The following is a 20,861-nucleotide window of genomic DNA, read 5'->3' as shown; positions in this document are numbered from 1 at the left end:
TCCTTGGCCTAACTACAGGATAAACTTTTCCTTTAATGCTTTTGTAATTTATAATTTTGTTTTAGTAATTATTATTCCATTGTCTTCATTATAAAAGCTCATTTGAGGGACCAGCAAATGACATAGTGGTTACATTGCTGGACTTCCACTTGTCTGACTGCAGTTCGAGTCTGAGACCTGCAGCTTGAAACTCGCACCAGGCATATGTGCATGTGTACTCAAAATCCTGAGAGGAGGGTGGAAGAGAAGAGATTGTGGCATGGCCTCCCCCTTGGGGGAGGGGGGTGATTTCTTGTTTTCTATCTGTCTCTGTCTCTCCAGCATGCTCATGCTCCCTATACCAAAATCTCTCTTAATAAAATCTCATTTGATATATTTAAATGTAAACAGCGATACCAAACATTGATTGAACACTGTGCATTGCAAACTATTCACCACCTTTCATATGATCAGCTCATCGTCTTTGCAACCACCCTCTGACATATCTGCAGTCACTCTGCTAATTTGCCAGTGAAGACACTGATAGAGCGAGGGTAAATGACTAAGATTAGTTAATTAGCAAATGGTCAGGGTGTAACATGGGCAGTCCGGCTCTATAATCCATGTGTGTAGTCACTGCATTAAAATGACTTCTGTGGGTCAGCAGGTGGCATAGTGGTTAAGGTGCTGGACTCCTACATGGTCAACTACAGTTCAAGTCCTGGACCTGGAGATTTGAAACTACACCAGGTGCATGTTTGTGTGCACCCAAAATCCTAAAAGGAGAATGGAAGAGAAGGGATTGTTTCATGGCCATCGCTGTGCGGGGTGATTTCTCGCTCATTCTCTGTCTGTCTCTCTGGCAAACACACATATCCCACAGCAAAAATCTCTCCAAAAATATTGATTAAAAATAAAATAAATAAATAAAAGGACTTCTGCTGGGTGTTTTAGCCATCTCTGGCTCCCCAGTTCATGTATATCTCTTCCTCACCCATGTTCACTTCTCACGGAAGGAGGTCACTTAATGAGATCTCACCACCTTTCCCAGTGTGCACCTTTGTCTCTTGCTGGACTACACAGTACATCAGTTACATTAGCATGACAACAGAGTAGTTCTTGCTGTGCTCTTAAAATGATCAAAAAAGATACTGAGCTTTCCCAAATACCAATCACAATGTCTTAGCATAAAATAATTTTATTTTTCATTTTAAAAAAATGGAAGGTACAATAGAAATAAGAAACCAGAGCAAAAATCAGATGCATTTGGAAATAGGGTTAACTATAATATTTTCATCAATGGAGCCTAAATGATAGAAAACATGTATTTAAAGGAAGTGGTACAGAGGACCAGCAGTTGGTATGGTGGTTAAAGCACTGGAAACTCCCACATGGCGAACCACAGTTCGAGTCCCGGACCTGGCTTGCTTTCTCACTTCTCTCTCTCTCTGTGGTCAAATTAAAAAATAAATGAGTGAATAAATAAAATTAAGTAATTCTTTAAAAAAAAACAAAAAACGTGGGATAGATGTGGAGAACTGTGGCTCATCAGAATGACAGAGGTGGGCGTAGTTAGGTCATCTGTGGACACAGGGACTGTTGACAGAGGTTGCTCCAAGGAATGAACTCTGTAGAAAGTGTACCCCATGTGGTGGAAGGGGGAGGAAGCTTCTGCAAAAGAAACCAGAAGTTCCCAGAGATAGGGGGAGAAAACTAAGGAAGGTAAAAAGTAGAGGCAGGTAGGGGACAGATTCAAGGAACTTAGAGAAGCGTGATCAATAGTGGGGAACAGGTCATTATAAAATAAGGGTCGCAAAGTGCCTACTGCATTTTCCAGTGAAGACCCCTGTGCGGTGATAAGCACAATGTCTGTGGGGTGATGGGCAGCACCACGCCTTGGGGACTGGAGGAGGACATGCAGAGGTGAGGTAGCTAAGTCTTTCACAAGGCTAGCTGGTGAATGCAAGAGCGGGAAGGGCCACGGTCAGTCAGGGGCAGAGTGTCTGCAGGTGGCAGGGGGTGTTTGTTTATTTTGACAGGAGCAGGGGAGAGAGTGGCTGACAAGGAAGGGAGAGGGGCTGACGGCCAGGAAGAACCCTAGGAGATAGGAGAGAGTTCTGAGTAGTCCACCGAGGGCTGGCATTGAGGGATGGACTGTGGTGTGCAGGGGGAGGAGGGCAGGACAGCCCAAGTTGTTAGGGCTCAAAGTTGGGTCATCCTTTCCTGATCAGGAGGTTGGGCCTTTGGGGTGGAGGATAAAGTTTCAGAGAAATATTCTCTGAAAATCTCCCTTGCTCTGCCTTTGTTCTCCCCCCCACCCCCACCCCCACCCCCAGCGTTGCTCTCTCACATTCTCGGCTTTGGCTTTATTGTGTGCCTGTGGAGAGAGGCCTGCCTGCATTTTGGAAATCTGTGTGAGAAATGGTGAATTTCACAATAGTTGTCTGGATGACTATTTCTTTGGAAATCAATAGGACCTGAGTGGTTCAAAGTCTCCAGCTTACAAAGGTGCATTGGACGTGAGTTCTCTCATTTTCTGAGGCTCATTACCATTTGAGTAATGTCTGCTGGTTCACCCAACTGGCTCGTTTTCAGGATTAAGGGCCAAAGCTTTTCAGTCCTGAACAATGCCTAGGGTGATCAGGGGTCCCCATAACCCTGTGTAGAACCATGCACTGTCCTTAAGATTCCCACACATGTTCAACTGCTTTGCGTGGCCGGCTGACTCAATGACCAGCGTGGGCTAGAGACACAGGGTCAGCCTGCAGCCTGTCCACTCCTTGCACTTCGGGAAGCTGAGTGCTCAGTGTCCCCCTTGGCCACAGACTCTCTTAGGTGAGGAAAGGAAGAAAAGCCAAGTATGCTGGGACATGCTTCTCAGGACGGAGATGAGGAGGGAGGCTGTGGGACACGCAGGGCGGGCCTTCAGAGTACCTGATACGTAGATCCGGGATGGCGCCCAAGAATGCGAATCCCTAACCGCCTCCTTCACGGTACCGATGCCGCTGCCGCGGAGAGCACATGTCGAAAGCCTATTCTTTATTCCACCTAGAAGGGCAAGAGAAGATCAAAGCTTGAAGAAATAAAAGGACTTTTTGCCTAGAAAATTGCTAGAATGTCACACCAGGTAGGTGGAATAGCATATATACACAGACAGGCTAAACATTGAGTAGGAAAACCCCAAGAGATCTGTTATTGCCACAGCCAGAAAGGCAGTGGCAGTAGTAAGATGCGAGTTGAGCTCATGGAAGTGCTTTTTTTGTTTAGATTCTTGCCATAGGATGCATGTGCTAGCTGGAGAGAGAGAGGCCAAGTGAGAAATCATCCTCCACCTCCTGGTGGGGGGTGACCACACAGTACAATCCCTTCTCCTTCATCCTCTTGGGATTTGGGGCACGCATAACACATGCCCTTCCTGCTTTTCAAGCTACAAAGTCCGGGCCTTGAGCCATGGTCAGCCATGTGGCAGTCCAGCGCCTTACTCACCATGTCACCTGCTGGTCCCTCCTAGAGGCTCCTTGTGCCACGCTAGGCATGTGGTCTTTGTCCTGTGGGCTGTGCAGAGCCTTGGAAGGATTTACAACAGACACACCCTGTTCAGATTTGCATTGTAAGAAAGCTGGGTAATTATTTTTTAAAGTTTAATCATTTTTATTAGTGTAACCGTTGTGACAATGCAGTTTTTCTGTACGTGGATATGACGTGTAAGGGTCAAGTGAAAGTGGCAGCGTCCCCATTGTCCCAACCACTGGGTCCTTGTTAACCGCACTCTCCCCCGCCGCGTTTCAGAACACTAGGCATGGTTCCCTCTAGCTGCGATTTTGGAGAGGTTTTTGCTATAGGGCGCGTGCACTCACCAGAAAGACAGAGACAGACAGAGAGACAGAAAGCAAGAAATCAACCCCCCAGGGGTGATGGCCGCAATCCCTTCTCCTCTATTCTCCTGTCAGGATCTTGGGCACGCACGCACACACGCCCGGTGTGAGTCTAAACCACCAGGTCCAGGACTCGAATTGGGGTCGACTACGTGGGAGTCCAGCGACATAGCCATTACGCCAACTGCAATTTAGTTTCCATTACCCTTTCTCTAGCCCCCCAGTCGTTCCCAGCATCCGGCAGTCTTTCCCCATCCCCTTGCCTCTGTGAAGTCATTGTTTCAATGTCAGCATGTGAGTGAGGACATGGGGCCTTTCCTCTGTGTCTGGCTCATTTCACTTCACGTAATGTCTTCCAGGCTTTTCCATTCAACCTCAAATGCCTGGATTTCATCCTTTCTAGTGGCTGCACAGTGTGCGTGCATGTGCGTGTCTGTGCGCGTGTGCGTGTGTGTCTACTACGCTCTCTCTGTCCCGTTATCAGTAGACGGACACGTAGCTGCACTGTGCCCGGGCTGTCGTGGGCTCTGCTGCAGCAGTCATGGCGTTCCAGACAGTTCGCAACATCCTCATTTCCTGTCCTTTACGCTAGCCGCCTGGTAACGCGATTGCTTTAGCATATGGAAGTGCTATTTTTAGAGAAAGCTAATTAAGTCTAGTGCCAAGAGGAAGACTTGGAGGAAATTCTCATCCTACCTCAACATGAAAGAGCTCCTTTGAACATCTGTAATATTCTACACAGGGATCGTCGGGTGTGTGGAGAGCGAGGTATTTCAGTCAAATGGGTTCATTAGTGCCTGCGTGGTGGAGTGTTCGTGCTTTCTCACCATTGCCCCTGGGAGCCAACACACAGAGCAAGCCACGGTGCATCCCCGTGCTTACAAACGGGGAAGGATGGAGCAGAGCATGAGGCAGAAATTTGCCAAAGGCAGAAAAGAGAACGGTCAGTGAGGGCTGAAGCCATCAGCCGAAGCTTCATGGAGCGGGCAGAATGCAGGCTGGCCTGAGGAAGGGTGGATTCACAGGGCTAGAGGAAGGCCTTGCAGGCAGGCACCCCAGAGTGCAGGAACCGACTGCCTGCTCCACTTAGATGCACAGGGGTTTCAAGGAGGCTGCGGCAGCTGGTCAGTCTTTAGCAGGGGCCTTTCCTGAGATGCAGTGAAGGGAAAAGGAAGTTCGGATCAAAAAGGCTGTTTCCACAAGGAATGACCTCTGAAAGAATTCTAGCAGAGGAATGAATCAGAACAACACAGTGGTAAGAAATACAGCGCTTCTCGGCTCAGCGCAGGCCCCCTGTCCTCTCTTACCTCCGAGGATAATGGGACTCGAGGGAACACGCTGCCTGAGCTCGGGTTTCGGGGTCAGGAGAGAGGAAGGTGGATTGGGCGCTGAATCTGACCTGGTTGAAGTGAAAGCAAGTACTGCCCTGGAACTGGCCGTTGTCCTGAGTGAGGCGGGTCAGCTAGTGCCCTGTGGCTTCCTAGAAAAGGCCATCTGTCTGGGAGTTGGGATAAGGCCTGGGAAGCCACCCGTGCAGCTCCCAGACGGTAGCACAGTGCCGTCTCCCAAGGGAGACTTCCTGGGTCATTGCCGATTTCCTCATTTGCAAAGTGAGGAGGTGTCTCCGTGCTGGCTCTGTGCATGGTGTGGTCCTGCATTTCTTAACGTCACAACCACCTTTCCAGCGTTCCCTTAGCTTGGCCTTGAGAAGTAAATCTTCAGCAGCAAAACTTAGCAAATTCACACACTGACTTTCTTACGTCTCTGTATAAGAACAGCGTGGACTGGAGTCATGGCCGAGTGGGTATTCTGTGCACCGGATTATTCAACGCTGTACCTTTCCGGTCAACTCACCATTCTTTTGTTATATGGCTGCTCTTGTGTTGTGCACTCCCTGGGGCAGCACGTGACTTTTTCATCCAGGTCATTGAGGAATTAAAACGTATGCTTTCACAGAAGTGACCTCCCACACGACTGGGCCAGGGGACAAAACTAGTGCGAGTGGCTCGGCAGGCCTGTCCCGGCCTGTGACTCGGCTCTTACAGCAGCCGCTGCATATGCTGTTCAAATCCAAGCCTCATCCGATTACTACTTACTGCCCACGATGGACCTCTAAGGTCAAATAGGAAGAGTCGAGGCTCTGGCTAATAAACCAGAGATTCTGGTGTGTCTGAGGGTGGGTGGGGAGTGGAGGGTAGGATGCGTATGCCTGGAAATGCAGATAGCAGGCCACCATTTTAATCGGATGTACATCATTAAGCCCAGTGAACAAAGCTTATTGAATTTATCATTAACTATACTTAAACACAATCAATCTTAATTTCCCTTTCCTAGATTTTGTCTTGCAAGAAAAACAAAACCCAAAAAGAAAGAGAGAGAGAGAGAGGACGAAACTTTACCAAAGGGTGTTTCATAGGGCACATGGCAACCAACACAAAAGGCCCCATTTTAATTGAATTATAGACTGTAATTATTTAACCTGTACCAGCTGGTCTCAGGAAGCTACTGGATTCCTTAGAGAGATCGTACTTGGCCAGAAACAGAAGGTACTTTCTCAGCAACAAGAAAAATGCCTCTGTACCCGTGTTCCCATGGACCCCCAAAGCACACATGTAATAGGAATCAATACCGCGAGGTCACTTTTGGTTTCAGAGACAGTCGCCCTTCCCTCCTGAGTATGTAAGACGATTTGCTAGAGCACTTGGAGTCTCTGAGGAATGGCTCCCATAAACAGGATGTTATTGCATCAGACAGGTGAGAGTAATTTCTCTAATTAGTCATCTGAGATTTCATTTTTCACTTGGAAATACTGGAAATTTAATTTGTTTGTCACATGCAATTGGCAAACTGACAATAGCTACAACTGCCCCTCCCTTTGTCTTCTGTGCTGAGATCCCTTGAAAAGCACTGGGAGGTCTCCCTCTGCGTCATCTATCAACATCGAGTAACTAAACTACCTTCTTACTGAGAAACGTGTCCTAATTACACGTCGCTCACCGGTAATGCTAGGATAATCCTAATGAGTTTCCCACGATCGTTTTTCTTTTAGAGTCACTGTTTTTTGTTAACCCCCTCCCAATTTTGCAGGAGTGATGCAATTCAGGCTATGTACTCATTTATGTAAGAGAATTATTTTTAAAGGTACAGAGAAAGCTATTGTTCGGAAGCTATATTTTATAAGCTAAAGGATGAGCATGATTGAAGACAGTCCCTGAGTTACTTAGACTTTGGTTAAAGAAAGAATTCATACTATTTATTTTGTTTTAAAACACTTTTCTCTAAAGAAAGATTGATTAGCATCAAATACAGTCCCTGTAAATCGTAGCTATTGATTTTGCATTTGTTTTTAACTCTTCCAGTTTTATGTCTCCTTATTTGATAATTTGTTATCCTTATAGCTGAGTTTTGAGTTAGTATGGGACTGAGCCTGGAAGCTGTAATATTACTATTTTTTTTTGAGAGTTTTTTTCTATAGGGTGCGTGCACTCGCCAGAAAGACAGAGAGAGACAGAGAGATAGAAAGCAAGAAACCACCCCTCAGTGGGATGGCCATGCCATAGGCTCTTTTCCTCCATTCCCCTCTTGGGATTTCTGGCACACAAGCACACAGAGTGCGTACCCAAAACCACCAGGTCCGGGACTCAAACCGCGGTCGACTATGTGGGAGTCCAGCAACATAGCCATTACACTAACTGCTGACTCCATTCCTAATTTTTTTTTAGAGAGGTTTTTGCTATAGGGTTTATGCACTCACCAGAGAGACAGAGAGCAAGAAAGCAAGAAATTACCCCTCAGTGGGATGGCCATGCCATAGGCTCTTCTCCTCCATTCCCCTCTTGGGATTTCTGGCACACAAGCACACAGAGTGCGTACCCAAAACCACCAGGTCCGGGACTCAAACTGCAGTTGACTACATGGGAGTCCAGCGACACAACCATTATACCATCTGCTGGTTCTGTGGAAGCTGGATTCTTAAACTTCAAAGCAATCTCTAGATGTGGTAGACAAGCTTTCACATACACAGCCCTGCTCCTCTTGCTTTGGATGACATCACCGGCTACGTGCCCATGGAGATTTCAGTACAGCGCTGTACAATCTGTGCCGAGTGGCGACAGTGGGGATTTTTATTTTCATGGTCTACCCAGCATTGGCACAGATCTGTCTCCTGATTGCCCTGGGTGTTACAGGAAGCTAGGTACACCCAACTTAGCTTCTCCTATATCAACTGGCTTTTAGAATTCAGAATGCAAATATTATGGCCATCTGCTCAAAACTGCCAAGGTTGGACAATTCTTCCATCTTCCACCAGTAGCAAAAGTGATGGGAGATAGAGTATCTGCCGGTTACACCTCACCTTTGTGAAAGAAGGGCTGCCCCGTCCCCTTTGAAATCTGCATCTGCTTAGATGCTTGAAGGTGGAGCTGGGCTACTGTGAGCTCACTGAGAAACCTCCTTCGGGTAAAGTGAGATGGACTTTCTGAACTTCCATGTCGTACTCAAATGTCACTTTCTATGTTTTCTTTTTTGGCCAATTAGACTGAATGCTCTCGTTTTCAATTGTTATTTTACACCCTTTCTCCTCTGGCTTCCCATTCAGTATTCAGTCACGTCACTCAAGACCATCCCAGAACTGTGCCGAAGATGTGATTCGCAAAACGAAGACCGATCAGGTAGGCTCCGCTCCTCACCTTTCCCCAACCTCCTGTCACGTAGAACAGGCCCTACCAGATAAAGACGTTGCCTTTACCTTTCTGGGGTATGGTAAGCACTGTCTGCAAAGCTCTTCTCCCTCACATTGGTGGCTCCTGCTGTTTTCTTTTCCCTTTACAGCTTCTCCACTCACACCCCCTTCCCTCCGCTTGCGAAGAACAGATGTTAGGCCATCCCCAAACGGAGAGCAGGACAGGGAGGCCCTAATGAGACTCGGCTGTATACAAATAACTGGAGGAGTTCTCTCAGCATCTGCAAACCACAGTATATGCAGCGATTTTCCGAAAACCCGAGAAACCATTGGTGACAAAGCGTAATGATGCAGGCGCCAATGAAAAAATGTTGGATGCATTTACTGCCCATATGGCCAGGGCCAGCTTGGGAGATGGTGTGTTGCCAAAGTCTGAAACCCTATCAGGGATGCGACATGATAGAATCTGCAATAAGGCATACTGTAACAGTTAAGATTAAAGCAAAGCTTTGGAGTTTAATAGTGTAAACTAAACAGAGAATTATGGCATATGGATGAAAACCAGCTGGTTGACCTTTTCTCCTTGCACACCCTCGCCCCTGCAAAAAAAAAAAAAAAAAAAAACTGCATTCAGGGTTGTTTTTCCCTCTGTAAATCAAATTAAAACCTCTCTGCTTTTCTCTGTGATGGGCAAATATGAAAATTAAAAAAGGATATCGATGGGAATGATACTGTAATAGTAAACAGCAAAATGATGTTTGTTATTGTTTTCCAAGTAATTACTCGAAGGCGTCACCATTAACCTTGCCAAAGTTGGACCTCCTCTGATAAAAACTGGAGTCCTGAGAAGCAGGGGTGATGATGGAAGGCTTAAGATAACCCTCGCATTATGTGTGCAGTGTTTAAATGGGTGGGCCTCACCTCTGCCGCTACCGGAGTTGTAGACCTCTCTAACTGGGTGGACGTGCGTAAAGCCCACTTACCTTCCCCTTGAACTGTTTCCTTTTGGCATTTTGCTTAGACAAGACAAGGAAAATAATTAAGTCTTTCTAGCTTTGCTTATCTCCATTTTTTTGTGTGTGTGTATGAGTGAAAGCAATGTTTCCACGTTTGGGTCAGAGCGCTCACAGAAGAGAGTTTGTAAATTTCAGTAGAAGTTTTCATAGTTTTTTTTCTGGTTTCTATTCCCCAAACGCTCCAGTCCCTATAGGGCATCCCAGCGGCATTAGGCTCTAAGCCTCGTAAGGACGTATCGTTCTGCAAAGGCTGAGCCCATGTCGGAGTTGACCCAGCGAGTCATGGGTGACACGGGCTGCAGACTGCGTGGAGAGGCTGCCAGCTCAGAATTGAGAGGCCTGGGTTCAAGTTCAGATTCCACCACTCATCAGCTAAATGACCTTGAGCCTGCGACTCCTTACTTTTGGATTGTTGGGAAAGTCATAGTACATTTTTACGTAGAAAAACGTGGAAAATGTGACTTTACTGACAACCTAATATAAAGAAACTTCTACCAATGTCACCATGCTGTTGTTAAGATCAAACTAGGTGATGAGTCTCAAGGTACTTTGCAGATGTAAGACTTTTGTTTTAATTTGCGGTGGGAGTAAGAGAAAAGAAACAATAGTGAGTACTTCATTAGCACTTAATGTGCTCCATACTGTCGGGCTGTTGGAAAAGGCATGAGCATTTTTGGATAGAAGCACGTAGAAAAATGCATCATGACTTTTCCAATAACCTACTATTATAAGCACGCTACTTACATTAACCCAACAAACCCTAAGACTTTGTAAGCTCAATACCTCTAAGATGTTTACATCACAGATGGGCAAACTGAGGAGCGGAGAGGAGCAGCTGGGCGCCTTACCCAGAGTCACACAGCAGTTGTGTTGCAGAGCTGGGATCCAAACCTGGCAGGGTTCTGTTCTCCTCCCCCCATGGAACCACCGCCTGGATAGCTGGACTCAGTGGCAATGACATAATCTTAGGATGTTTTCCTTTTAAAACATTTTAAATCAGCATTTTCTCTCATCGATTTTTTTTTTTTTAAGAAAGAGATTTTTGCTATGGGGCACGTGCACTCACCAGAGAGACAGAGAGACAGAAAGTGAGAAATCACTCCCCAGGGGGGATGGCCACACTGAGATTTCTTCTCCTCCATTCTCCTCTTGGGATTTTAGTCATGCACGCACATGCACCTGGCATGAGTTTTAAGGTGCTGGGTCTGGGACGAAACCACAGCCAACTACGTGGGAATCCAGCAATGTGACCATTATGCCATCTGCTGTCCCATCATTTTCTCTCACTGATGACATGGTGAGTTTCTCTTTTTCATTAGATAGCTACCCTTACTTACCACATTAAGTAAATACACAGAAACTTTTAGCAACCATTTTCCCCGAGGCTGGTTTTCTTCAGATCTTGTGGACTTTTGGCCACTTCCACAGTAAGCGAGACTGGACCTCTCTTTTGCCGTTGAGAAGGAGGCCAGTTTCAAGTTCAGAAGCTTTTAAACTTCACCCGGAGCAAAGATCCAGTGCTCAAGGTGATCAGAAATCATTAAACCTGGCAGAAAGGGGATGTATGAGAGAAAGAATCTGGCCTCTTAATGGAACCGCGTGAACACCTCCCATCTGATGGGCCGTGGAGGCCGATCAGTCGCATCCTGACAGACCAAGTGAGCTTGAGCCTAGACAAAGGGGCAGTGGGAACCCATCTGTCCACAGCTCTGCTGTAGAACAACCTGTGGGATCCTTCAAAGGAGATCTCAGCATGGAGGAGTGTTCAGAGCCAGTTTCTGAAAGAATGGAAGCATTTTCGATCAGTTCCGTAGACATCCAGAGTAGAAGGAACCACCCCACCTTCCTTGTGGTAGGCATGGAGAAGTGTTCTCTTTGGAGACTGTTAGCAAGATGCCCGCTTTTCAAGTGGGCGGCAGCAGAAGGTGCTCTGGCCTCCAGGAGAAGTCCACATCTTCCTTGGGAAGGGACACCTTCCAAGGAAACTTCTGCAGAAACCTTCCATCTCTTAGAATTCACCCCACCACGTCAAGGCGTTTCTCTCTTTACCTCTCTAGGCTCCGTCCGATTCTTTCTGTTAGGTGTAGTTGTCAGTGTTAGCATCCATCTTAGTCTTGGTGAATCTTTGGATATTCTCATTTGTTCCCCTAGTTGTTCATTCAACAAATATCTGTTGAGTGTCCCCTGATCCAGGCACTGAGGACCCGGTGAAAAATAAGACACACAAGGTGCCTGGGTTCACGGAACTTACATTCTAGAAGGGTGACAATCCAGAGGCAAGCAAACAAGAAAATAAACAAAATCACTATAGACAATAAGAGGTGATAGGAGGGGGACAAGCAGATGGCATAATGGTTGTGCCCCTGGACTCCTACATGGCCAACTGCGGTTTGAGTCCTGGACCTGGCGGCTTGAACCTCATGTGGGGTACACATGTGTGTGTGCCCAAACTCCTGAGAGGATAATAGAGGAGAAGGGATTGCAGTGTGACCATCCCCCTGGGGAGTGATTTCTCACTTTATGTCTTTCTGTCTCTCTCTATGGTGAGCACACACACCCTACAGCAAAAATCTCCAAACAAAAAGGTGCGAGAAGGTTGAGAGGAAGTTAAGCACTGGACTACCTTGTGAGAGCCGGGGAGAGAGGGAGGGAGGTGCGGGTCAGGCAGTCTTGAAGGACCCAGCCGTGGGAAAGCCAAGAGTGTCTGAGACAGAACTAGCAACTGCAAAGTCCCTGCATCAGAAACAAGCTTAGCAAATACGAGAGAAAAGAAAAGTTTGTCGCTGCAGCATGGTGATCCAAATGGAGAGTGACAGGAGCTGAGGTCAGGGAGAAGGCCCCGCTCAGACAGCACCGGGAGAGCAGAGTCCGCTCCACGCAGGGGAGAAGGCCCCACTCAGACAGCGCTGGGAGAGCAGTTTGCACTCCACGCAGGGGAGAAGGCCCAGCTCAGACAGTGCTGGGAGAACAGTTTGCACTCCATGCAGGGGAGAAGGCCCCGCTCAGACAGCGCTGGGAGAGCAGTTTGCACTCCACGCAGGGGAGAAGGCCCAGCTCAGACAGTGCTGGGAGAACAGTTTGCACTCCATGCAGGGGAGAAGGCCCCGCTCAGACAGCTCTGGGAGAGCAGTTTGCACTCCACGCAGGGGAGAAGGCCCAGCTCAGACAGCACCGGGAGAGCAGAGTCCACTCCATGCAGGGGAGAAGGCCCCGCTCAGACAGCGCTGGGAGAGCAGTTTGCACTCCACGCAGGGGAGAAGGCCCAGCTCAGACAGTGCTGGGAGAACAGTTTGCACTCCATGCAGGGGAGAAGGCCCCGCTCAGACAGCGCTGGGAGAGCAGAGTCTGCTCCACTCAGGGGAGAAGGCCCCGCTCAGAAAGCGCTGGGAGAGCAGTTTGCACTCCACGCAGGGGAGAAGGCCCAGCTCAGACAGCACTGGGAGAGCAGAGTCCGCTCCACGCAGGGGAGAAGGCCCCGCTCAGACAGCACTGGGAGAACAGAGTCTGCTCCATGCAGAGGGGAGCATCTCCAGCCGGGTTCCAATTTCCCTGACATCCTGTTCTCTAGAAAGAAGCCTGAGCATGCAGAAACCTAACTCTCAGTGGGAGAAGGGACCTTGCAAGTCATCTCGTCAGAGAGAAAGAGAGGAAGCGCAAATAAAGCAAATGAGGATCCAGTCATGGTGGTGTGCGCGGCCGAGACACAGGGCTCCACAGGCTGAGACCACACGGGAGGTCCGAGTTCAATTCCTGGTCCAACCTAGAGGCCAGGTGCCATGTGCACACCTGCCGTCCCAGCAGCTCAGGAGGCTGAGGCAAGAGGGTCACAAGCTCAAGGCTCAGGGGAAACACAGGAAGACCTTGGCTACGAGAGTCAGCAGTGGTGGCATTCCCAGCCAGGGTGCTGAGGCGGGTCTTCCCGTGGTGAGACGCATCTTAATAAAAGCAAGCAAGCAGCGAGTAGGGTGTTGACAGCTGAGGAGTGTGGACGAGGGGCTTTTCCGTGCCATTATTTTTGCAGCTATAGTATACCTTTATAGGGTGGCCGGGAAAAGTCATGTCACATTTTTTGCATAGAAAAACATGTCATGACTTTCCTGACGACTTAATATTTACAAACACTTTTTAAATTACATACAAATGAGCAGTTTTCTTGCACAGCCCATCAGGCCCCTGATGGTGATTCATGCAGCCACTGTGAGGTCACCCATCCTTCATCACTTCCGTAACACGGAGCGCTGTCTCCTGGGGCAGCCCACCCTTAAAGGGTAACTTTTTTTGTTCAGCCACCATCCTGTTTCTTGAATGTGCACCTGTGGATGCTGGTTTGTCCTTCGGGAGCACAGGGAGGAAGGGCAGTTCCTGCTGGCCGAGGGTGCTGCTCCATGGGAAGTCCCAGTCATGCCAGCCTCTCCTTGTCCAGGCTGCCATTTGTCCCACGTGGCCTGCTCAGGCTCCTTGCTCTCTGCGCATGCTCTGTGGTTACCAGCATTCGCCCCCGTGGAGCGCCCAGAACCCAACGCTCCACATGCTGTCTGATACCACGTACCTTTCCTGCCTTCCCCAGCGGGCCTGCTCCTTCTGCCTGTTTTCCACATGCTCTGACAGGAGCAGGAGTGTAAAAGGAGCCCTGCTGGTGGCCTTGGAAGTCCCTCTGTGAGACTCAGGGCTCGGGGCTCACCTCTCAGCTCTGCACCCGGGGTAGCTCTTGGGTTGCGCTCCAGGAACAGCATAGTAGAGCACTGTCAGAGGCCTGCTGGCGTCTCCCTGCACCTTCCACGGGCTCCTAACACCTACAGATCTGCCCCAGGAGTGCTCTGCCTGCAGCCAATGGCCTTGACTCCTATTGAAGTTTCTGTCTCCCCTCCCAGGGCTAACATCGTAAATGATTCCTCTTCAGTTAAACACTGAACTAGGACTGGATTTCAAATTGTTATGAGATAAAGGTTGTAAAAGTAAAGAAGTATGAGAAAATTGGAAATACTACAAGAACATGGAAGAACTCCAAAGTGGGGAGCCTGAGTATGAACCCCAATGTGCTTGGAGCTGCCCAGGTGCTGGAGAGGTTTCTGAGGTATTTCTTAGATTTTCAACCAGGCCTTTGAATGTGGGTCCTCTGTAACACGTCAGTTACCCTAAAATTAATTCTCTAAGGGAGGATTATTATTACACTATTGATAAGGAAACTGAGACTCACAGAGGGTCAATAATTTGCCCGAAGTTCTAGAGGTAGGAAGAGGATTTGAACCCAGCTCTGGTGTCTCCAGAGGCCCTAGGAACCTGAGTTGATGACGAAGTAGTTTAGTTGAAGGAGTAATCTGGAGCAGCTAGCGTGAGGCAAGGACTAGCAGCAAAGGAAGTTAGTGTGAAAACGTTACTCTTACAAGAAGGGCGTTATTGGGGCCAGCTGGGGACATGGTGGTTAAGGCACGGGACTTCCACATAGCCTATTGTGGTTGGAGTCCCAGATCTGGCAGCTTGCTTTCTCACTTTCTCTCTCTGGTAAGCACATGTGTCCTATAGCAAATTTAATAATAATAAATGAAATTAGAGAAATAATTATTTAAGAAAAAGAAGGAAGTTGTTTGGGGAACATTTACAACCCTTCTCTGCTTAGTACCTTCTACTCCTGAAAGAAAAGAGTAGCACAGGCAGAGAATGGTGACTCGACTTCACGGTGTCCTGCACGTGAGGACTGAATGCACGCTACAGCAGCGTATGGTCTTAAAATCAAGACATATTCGATTTCATTGACTCCGAGGTTTTTTTTAGTTAATTAGACATTCAAAACCACATTTGTTTCAATTCACAGTGCTTTGCATGTCTTAGGAGTCTTTAAAAATATGCATCTGCTAAGCTCATTGTCTAAGTTTCATATGAACTGAAGCAAATAAATATTAATACAGCCTTGTAGCTGAGAACTTACGTGCCCTGAGGTAAGAAAATCTAGTTAGGTAACAGTAATAAATGATCCTGTGTTGTGTTTGAGAGTAAATTCTGATGGAGTTTTTGTTTGCTTTCATGCATGTGAGAGAGAGAGAGAGAGAGAGAGAGAGAACTCCCCAGTAGGGCCTGGTCACGCCACAGTCTTTCCCCCTCTGTTTATCCTCCCTATCAGGGTCCTGGTATGCACTGCCCAGAGGGATTTTCTGCAGCCGCGCCCAGCCATGTGGAATTCAGTTCCCCTGCCCAGTGTTTAATTGCTGTGCCACAGAGCCAGCCCTGTAAGAAGTCAATACCTTAACACTACTAAGGTCACTTGTATGACAGTGAGTAAAGAATATCTTACCTTAGAAACCGTTATGTAGTGGGACCAGCAGTTAGCGTAATGGCTATGTCGCTGGACTCCCATGTATCCTACCGCAATTCGAGTCCGAGAGAGAGAGAGAGAGAGAGAGAGAACTCCCCAGTAGGGCCTGGTCACGCCACAGTCTTTCCCCCTCTGTTTATCCTCCCTATCAGGGTCCTGGTATGCACTGCCCAGAGGGATTTTCTGCAGCCGCGCCCAGCCATGTGGAATTCAGTTCCCCTGCCCAGTGTTTAATTGCTGTGCCACAGAGCCAGCCCTGTAAGAAGTCAATACCTTAACACTACTAAGGTCACTTGTATGACAGTGAGTAAAGAATATCTTACCTTAGAAACCGTTATGTAGTGGGACCAGCAGTTAGCGTAATGGCTATGTCGCTGGACTCCCATGTATCCTACCGCAATTCGAGTCCTGGACCTGGTGGCTTAAACTCACGTTGGGTGCGTGTGTGTGCGTGCCCAAGATCCTGAGAGGAGAACGGAGGAGAAGGGATTGCGGTGTGGCCATCCCCCCTGGGGGGTAATTTCTCTCTTTCTGTCTCTATGTCTCTCTCTGTCTTTCTGGTGAACGCATGCGCCCTATAGCAAAAACCTCTCAAAAAAAAACAAAAAAAACAAAAACAAAAGAAAAGAAAAGAAACCGTTATGTAGTTAAAGTCCTTTTTGATGTTTATTTCCTAAAGCTTTGCAGATTTGCTGTACGTTTAGACACTGAATGCAAATTATGTAACAACCCTGAACCTGTGGAAAGGAAATAGAAGCCATCTTAACACTTTCCAGGATGACTGCCAGCACCTCAGATGATAAACTGACATCAGAGCTGTCCTGTCAGCCTTGCTGTGACACAGTTGAGATGGAGGATACATAAACCTATGTTCAGTTCGTATTAAGGTTTAATGCTAAAAGCATGCAAGTTAAGGTTGGTGTGGCAACTTCAATGGAACAACCTGCTGATTAATCCATTTCACATCATGTAATATAAACCAGACTCCTAAGGATAGGGAACACATTATGTGCGATCCCCATCAAGGAAATGAATGCTTCAGCCAGAGGCAGCAAAGAATCTGCTCTTGTTGCTAAAAATCTCAGTATATTAATGATAATAAAAATTTATGAGTGGTAAATTTGTAAATTTAGAGCATCTAGAATGCCTAGAGGAGATCAAACAGTCTTTATTTTCCTTTTACAAAATTACAGAGTAAAGGTGATTTAATTCATTATAAAATATAGAAAGTTAAAAATTACCTTTAAGCTGGCCACCAAAATAAGATTTCTATATTTCTTTCCAGTCGTCTTTTCCTGTGGCTTTCGTTTTTTGTGTAGTTGTCCTCACAACACGAGGACACGTGCCTGCTGCTTTTCCCGCTGCTACAGAACGTGTGTGACCGTCATTTTGATGACCTGCAGACACACCCATGAAAGTAGAGCTGACCCCTCCGTCCAGAGAGAGACCACTTCTACTTTTAATCCGTTAACACTTCCTTTATGTTCCTGAGGAAAGGATATAAATCAGTAGTGGGTAACAATGAGATCAGCAAAGGACCAGCTGGTTGCATGGGGGTTAAGGTGCTGGATCCCACCTGGCTGACTGCAAGGTTCAAATCCTGGACCTAGCAGCTTGAAAATCATGCCAGTGTGTGTGTGTGTGTGTGTGTGTGTGTCCAGAATCCCAGAAGAAGAATGGAGGAGAAAGGATTGTGGCATGGCCATCCATCCTGGGGGGTGATTTCTCACTTTCCATCTTTCCCTGTGTCTCTCTCTGGTGACCATATGTACACTACAGAAAAAAAAAAAAGAAAGAAAAAAAAAAGGAAAAAAAAGAAAAAAGAAAAAAAGAAAGACAGAAAAAAGCAGCAAAAAAAAAAAAATTTAATACCCTGGTGATGTCAAAAATAACGCAAGGGGCTGAAAGGCGCTGAGCTGACCGGCGCTGCGTCTTCGCCGCTCCTTCTCTTTACGTGAATGTATCAGAGATATAAGTACCACAGCAACCTGCCTTTCTAAAAGCGTGGCAAAGTCAAGAACAGATGTTTGAGGGAAAGAAAATTTAAGGGGAGTACTTCACAGCCTGCTCTCCCATGTTTTGGCTTATTTTTACTGGACTCTCAAAGGCATGCCTTCTGCCCTAAAACTGATCATCAAAGAAACCCCCTGTGGAAACGAGTCCAAGGAAGTGTGCAGGGAGAAAGGGCGAGAAACCGGGAGCACAGAGGGAAGCGTTGCTGAGGCCGGGAGGTAGGAGCTGCAGCACAGGGCCACGGGAGGCCTGACCCGGGGCCAAGCACCATCTCCCTCCTGTGGCCTCACAGGTTCTGCCTCCCCAGAAGTCTCACTCCTGCCCCATCTTCCCGGTCCAGGGCAAAAGTACGAGTGTGTTAAGGGGCAGGTTTTTAATTCGGGAGCCTCATAGCATTGCAGACCACACCCCACTCCTTGCTAAAAGTGCATCCTTTATCTTCGGTCTTCCAACACTAAGTGGAGTCTCTCTTCCTTTCTGTCCACACATCTCCTTTGCCCTGACTCCTTCCTCAAATAAAAAAAGAAAAAGAAAGAAAGAAAGAGAGAGAGAGAGAAAGAAAGAAAGGAAGAAAGAAAACCATAAATTGAACTCCCATAACAGAAGCAGGATCTAGCATCTCATAGCTGAAGGAGTCTCTGAACAAGAGCATAGTCATCTGCAGAAGTCCAGACCCTTCCACGGCATTTGCTTGCTCAGGGCCTGGCGTCTCCTGGTGTGTCCCAGTTCCAGCTCCAGCACCGTCAGCATCGCCTGGGAGCTGCTGCCATGCAGGGCCTCAAGCCACACCCCAGATGCTTGAAGGAAACCCACACTGAGCCAAGCTCAGCCCCAGGTTCATGCACATGCAGACGTGAGAACACTGGCCAAGGCCTCCGAGAGGCTAGCCCATGGTCCTTGATGAGGCTCAGGGACAGGCTCAAAAGTGGACACCTTGTTATATGTCACTCTGCTCAAAACCAGGCCATGGGTTCCTAGATGGTCTTCAAGATAGGCAACTGGAAGCTCCCTTCCTGACCTCCTGGCCAGCGTTCCCGTGCATGCCACTCTCCCACTGCCTGCTTCCTGCCTGTCACATCCAGGGACTGCCTTTAGGTTTTCAAATGTGCTGTGCTCCTTCATGAGGGACATCCTTCCTTTTCTCCTCTTACCACCAGGGTCCCCTCCTCAGGGTCTGTTTGGACTAGCACTGTCTGATCGAAATAGAATGTGGGCCATGTGTGTAGCTAAACCTTTGCTATAGAACGAGGTGGAGAGATTTTTGCTATAGGACATGCATACTCACCGAGAGAGAGGGTAAGTGAAAAATCACGCCCTGGGGGGATGGCCATACTGCAACCCCTTCTCCTCCATTCTTGTCTAGGATTTTGGGCACACACGTGGACATGCCTGGCTTGAGTTTCAAGCCACCAGGTCCAGGACTTGAACTTTGGTCAGCCATGTGATAGTCCAGTGCCTTAACCACTACGCCACCTCTGGCCCCAGTATATTTTATTTACTCTGGTAACTGCACATTTACCATTTCAACATGTACCCCCAGCCACATTTTAAGTGCTAATTAGCTACGCTTTCTCGTGGTTCTTAGAGTCAACAGTGCAGGCCTAGATTTCATCAGCACCTCTCCTAACTCATCTCACTATTTCTGAGCTCTCTGTATTTCCTCTCCTCTTTAAATATTTGCATTTTAAAAATGATTAGTTATGTGGGGACAAGCAGATGGACTAATGGTTATGTTGCTGGACTCCCACATAGTCAACTATGATTCGAGTCCCAGACCTGGCTTAAACTCATGCCAGTCACATGTGTGTGCATGCCCAAAATCCTGGGAGGAGAATGGAAGAGAAGGGATTGCAGCATGGCCATCCCCCTGGGCAGTGATTTTTCATCTTCTCTCTGTCTCTCTCTCTTTCCAGCAAGTGCACACGCCCTATAGCAAAATTTTCTCTCTTTTAAAAAACAAACAAAGAAAGGGACCAGCAGTTGGCGTAATGGCTTTGTCGCTATACTTCCATGTAGTCAACCACAGTCCAAGTCCTGGACCCAGTGGCTTAAACTCACACTGGGCGTGTAGGGTCCCCTCCTCAGGGTCTGTTTGGACTAGCACTGTCTGATCGAAATAGAATGTGGGCCATGTGTGTAGCTAAACCTTTGCTATAGAACGAGGTGGAGAGATTTTTGCTATAGGACATGCATACTCACCGAGAGAGAGGGTAAGTGAAAAATCACGCCCTGGGGGGATGGCCATACTGCAACCCCTTCTCCTCCATTCTTGTCTAGGATTTTGGGCACACACGTGGACATGCCTGGCTTGAGTTTCAAGCCACCAGGTCCAGGACTTGAACTTTGGTCAGCCATGTGATAGTCCAGTGCCTTAACCACTACGCCACCTCTGGCCCCAGTATATTTTATTTACTCTGGTAACTGCACATTTACCATTTCAACATGTACCCCCAGCCACATTTTAAGTGCTAATTAGCTACGCTTTCTCGTGGTTCTTAGAGTCAACAGTGCAGGCCTAGATTTCATCAGCACCTCTCCTAACTCATCTCACTATTTCTGAGCTCTCTGTATTTCCTCTCCTCTTTAAATATTTGCATTTTAAAAATGATTAGTTATGTGGGGACAAGCAGATGGACTAATGGTTATGTTGCTGGACTCCCACATAGTCAACTATGATTCGAGTCCCAGACCTGGCTTAAACTCATGCCAGGCACATGTGTGTGCATGCCCAAAATCCTGGGAGGAGAATGGAAGAGAAGGGATTGCAGCATGGCCATCCCCCTGGGCAGTGATTTTTCATCTTCTCTCTGTCTCTCTCTCTTTCCAGCAAGTGCACACGCCCTATAGCAAAATTTTCTCTCTTTTAAAAAACAAACAAAGAAAGGGACCAGCAGTTGGCGTAATGGCTTTGTCGCTATACTTCCATGTAGTCAACCACAGTCCAAGTCCTGGACCCAGTGGCTTAAACTCACACTGGGCGTGTGTGC

The 20,861-nt window shown here is 47.5% G+C and overlaps 1 protein-coding gene across 1 annotated transcript in view; it reads left to right on the top strand.

Annotated features, from left to right (window-relative positions):
* Positions 1–20,861, top strand: part of SNCAIP (synuclein alpha interacting protein) — a 145,614-nt gene that overhangs the window by 68,231 nt on the left and 56,522 nt on the right. The window contains exon 4 of the mRNA XM_027767854.1: positions 8,452–8,524. Coding sequence (XP_027623655.1) covers positions 8,452–8,524 — 73 coding nt within the window. The remainder of the gene's footprint in view (positions 1–8,451; positions 8,525–20,861) is intronic.

The sequence above is a fragment of the Tupaia chinensis genome, unplaced genomic scaffold (genome assembly GCF_000334495.1).
Source record: "Tupaia chinensis unplaced genomic scaffold, TupChi_1.0 Scaffold144806_1, whole genome shotgun sequence".
Taxonomy (NCBI): domain Eukaryota; kingdom Metazoa; phylum Chordata; class Mammalia; order Scandentia; family Tupaiidae; genus Tupaia; species Tupaia belangeri.
The sequence above is the reverse complement of the archived record's forward strand: the minus strand, read 5'-3'. Positions and strand labels throughout refer to the sequence as shown.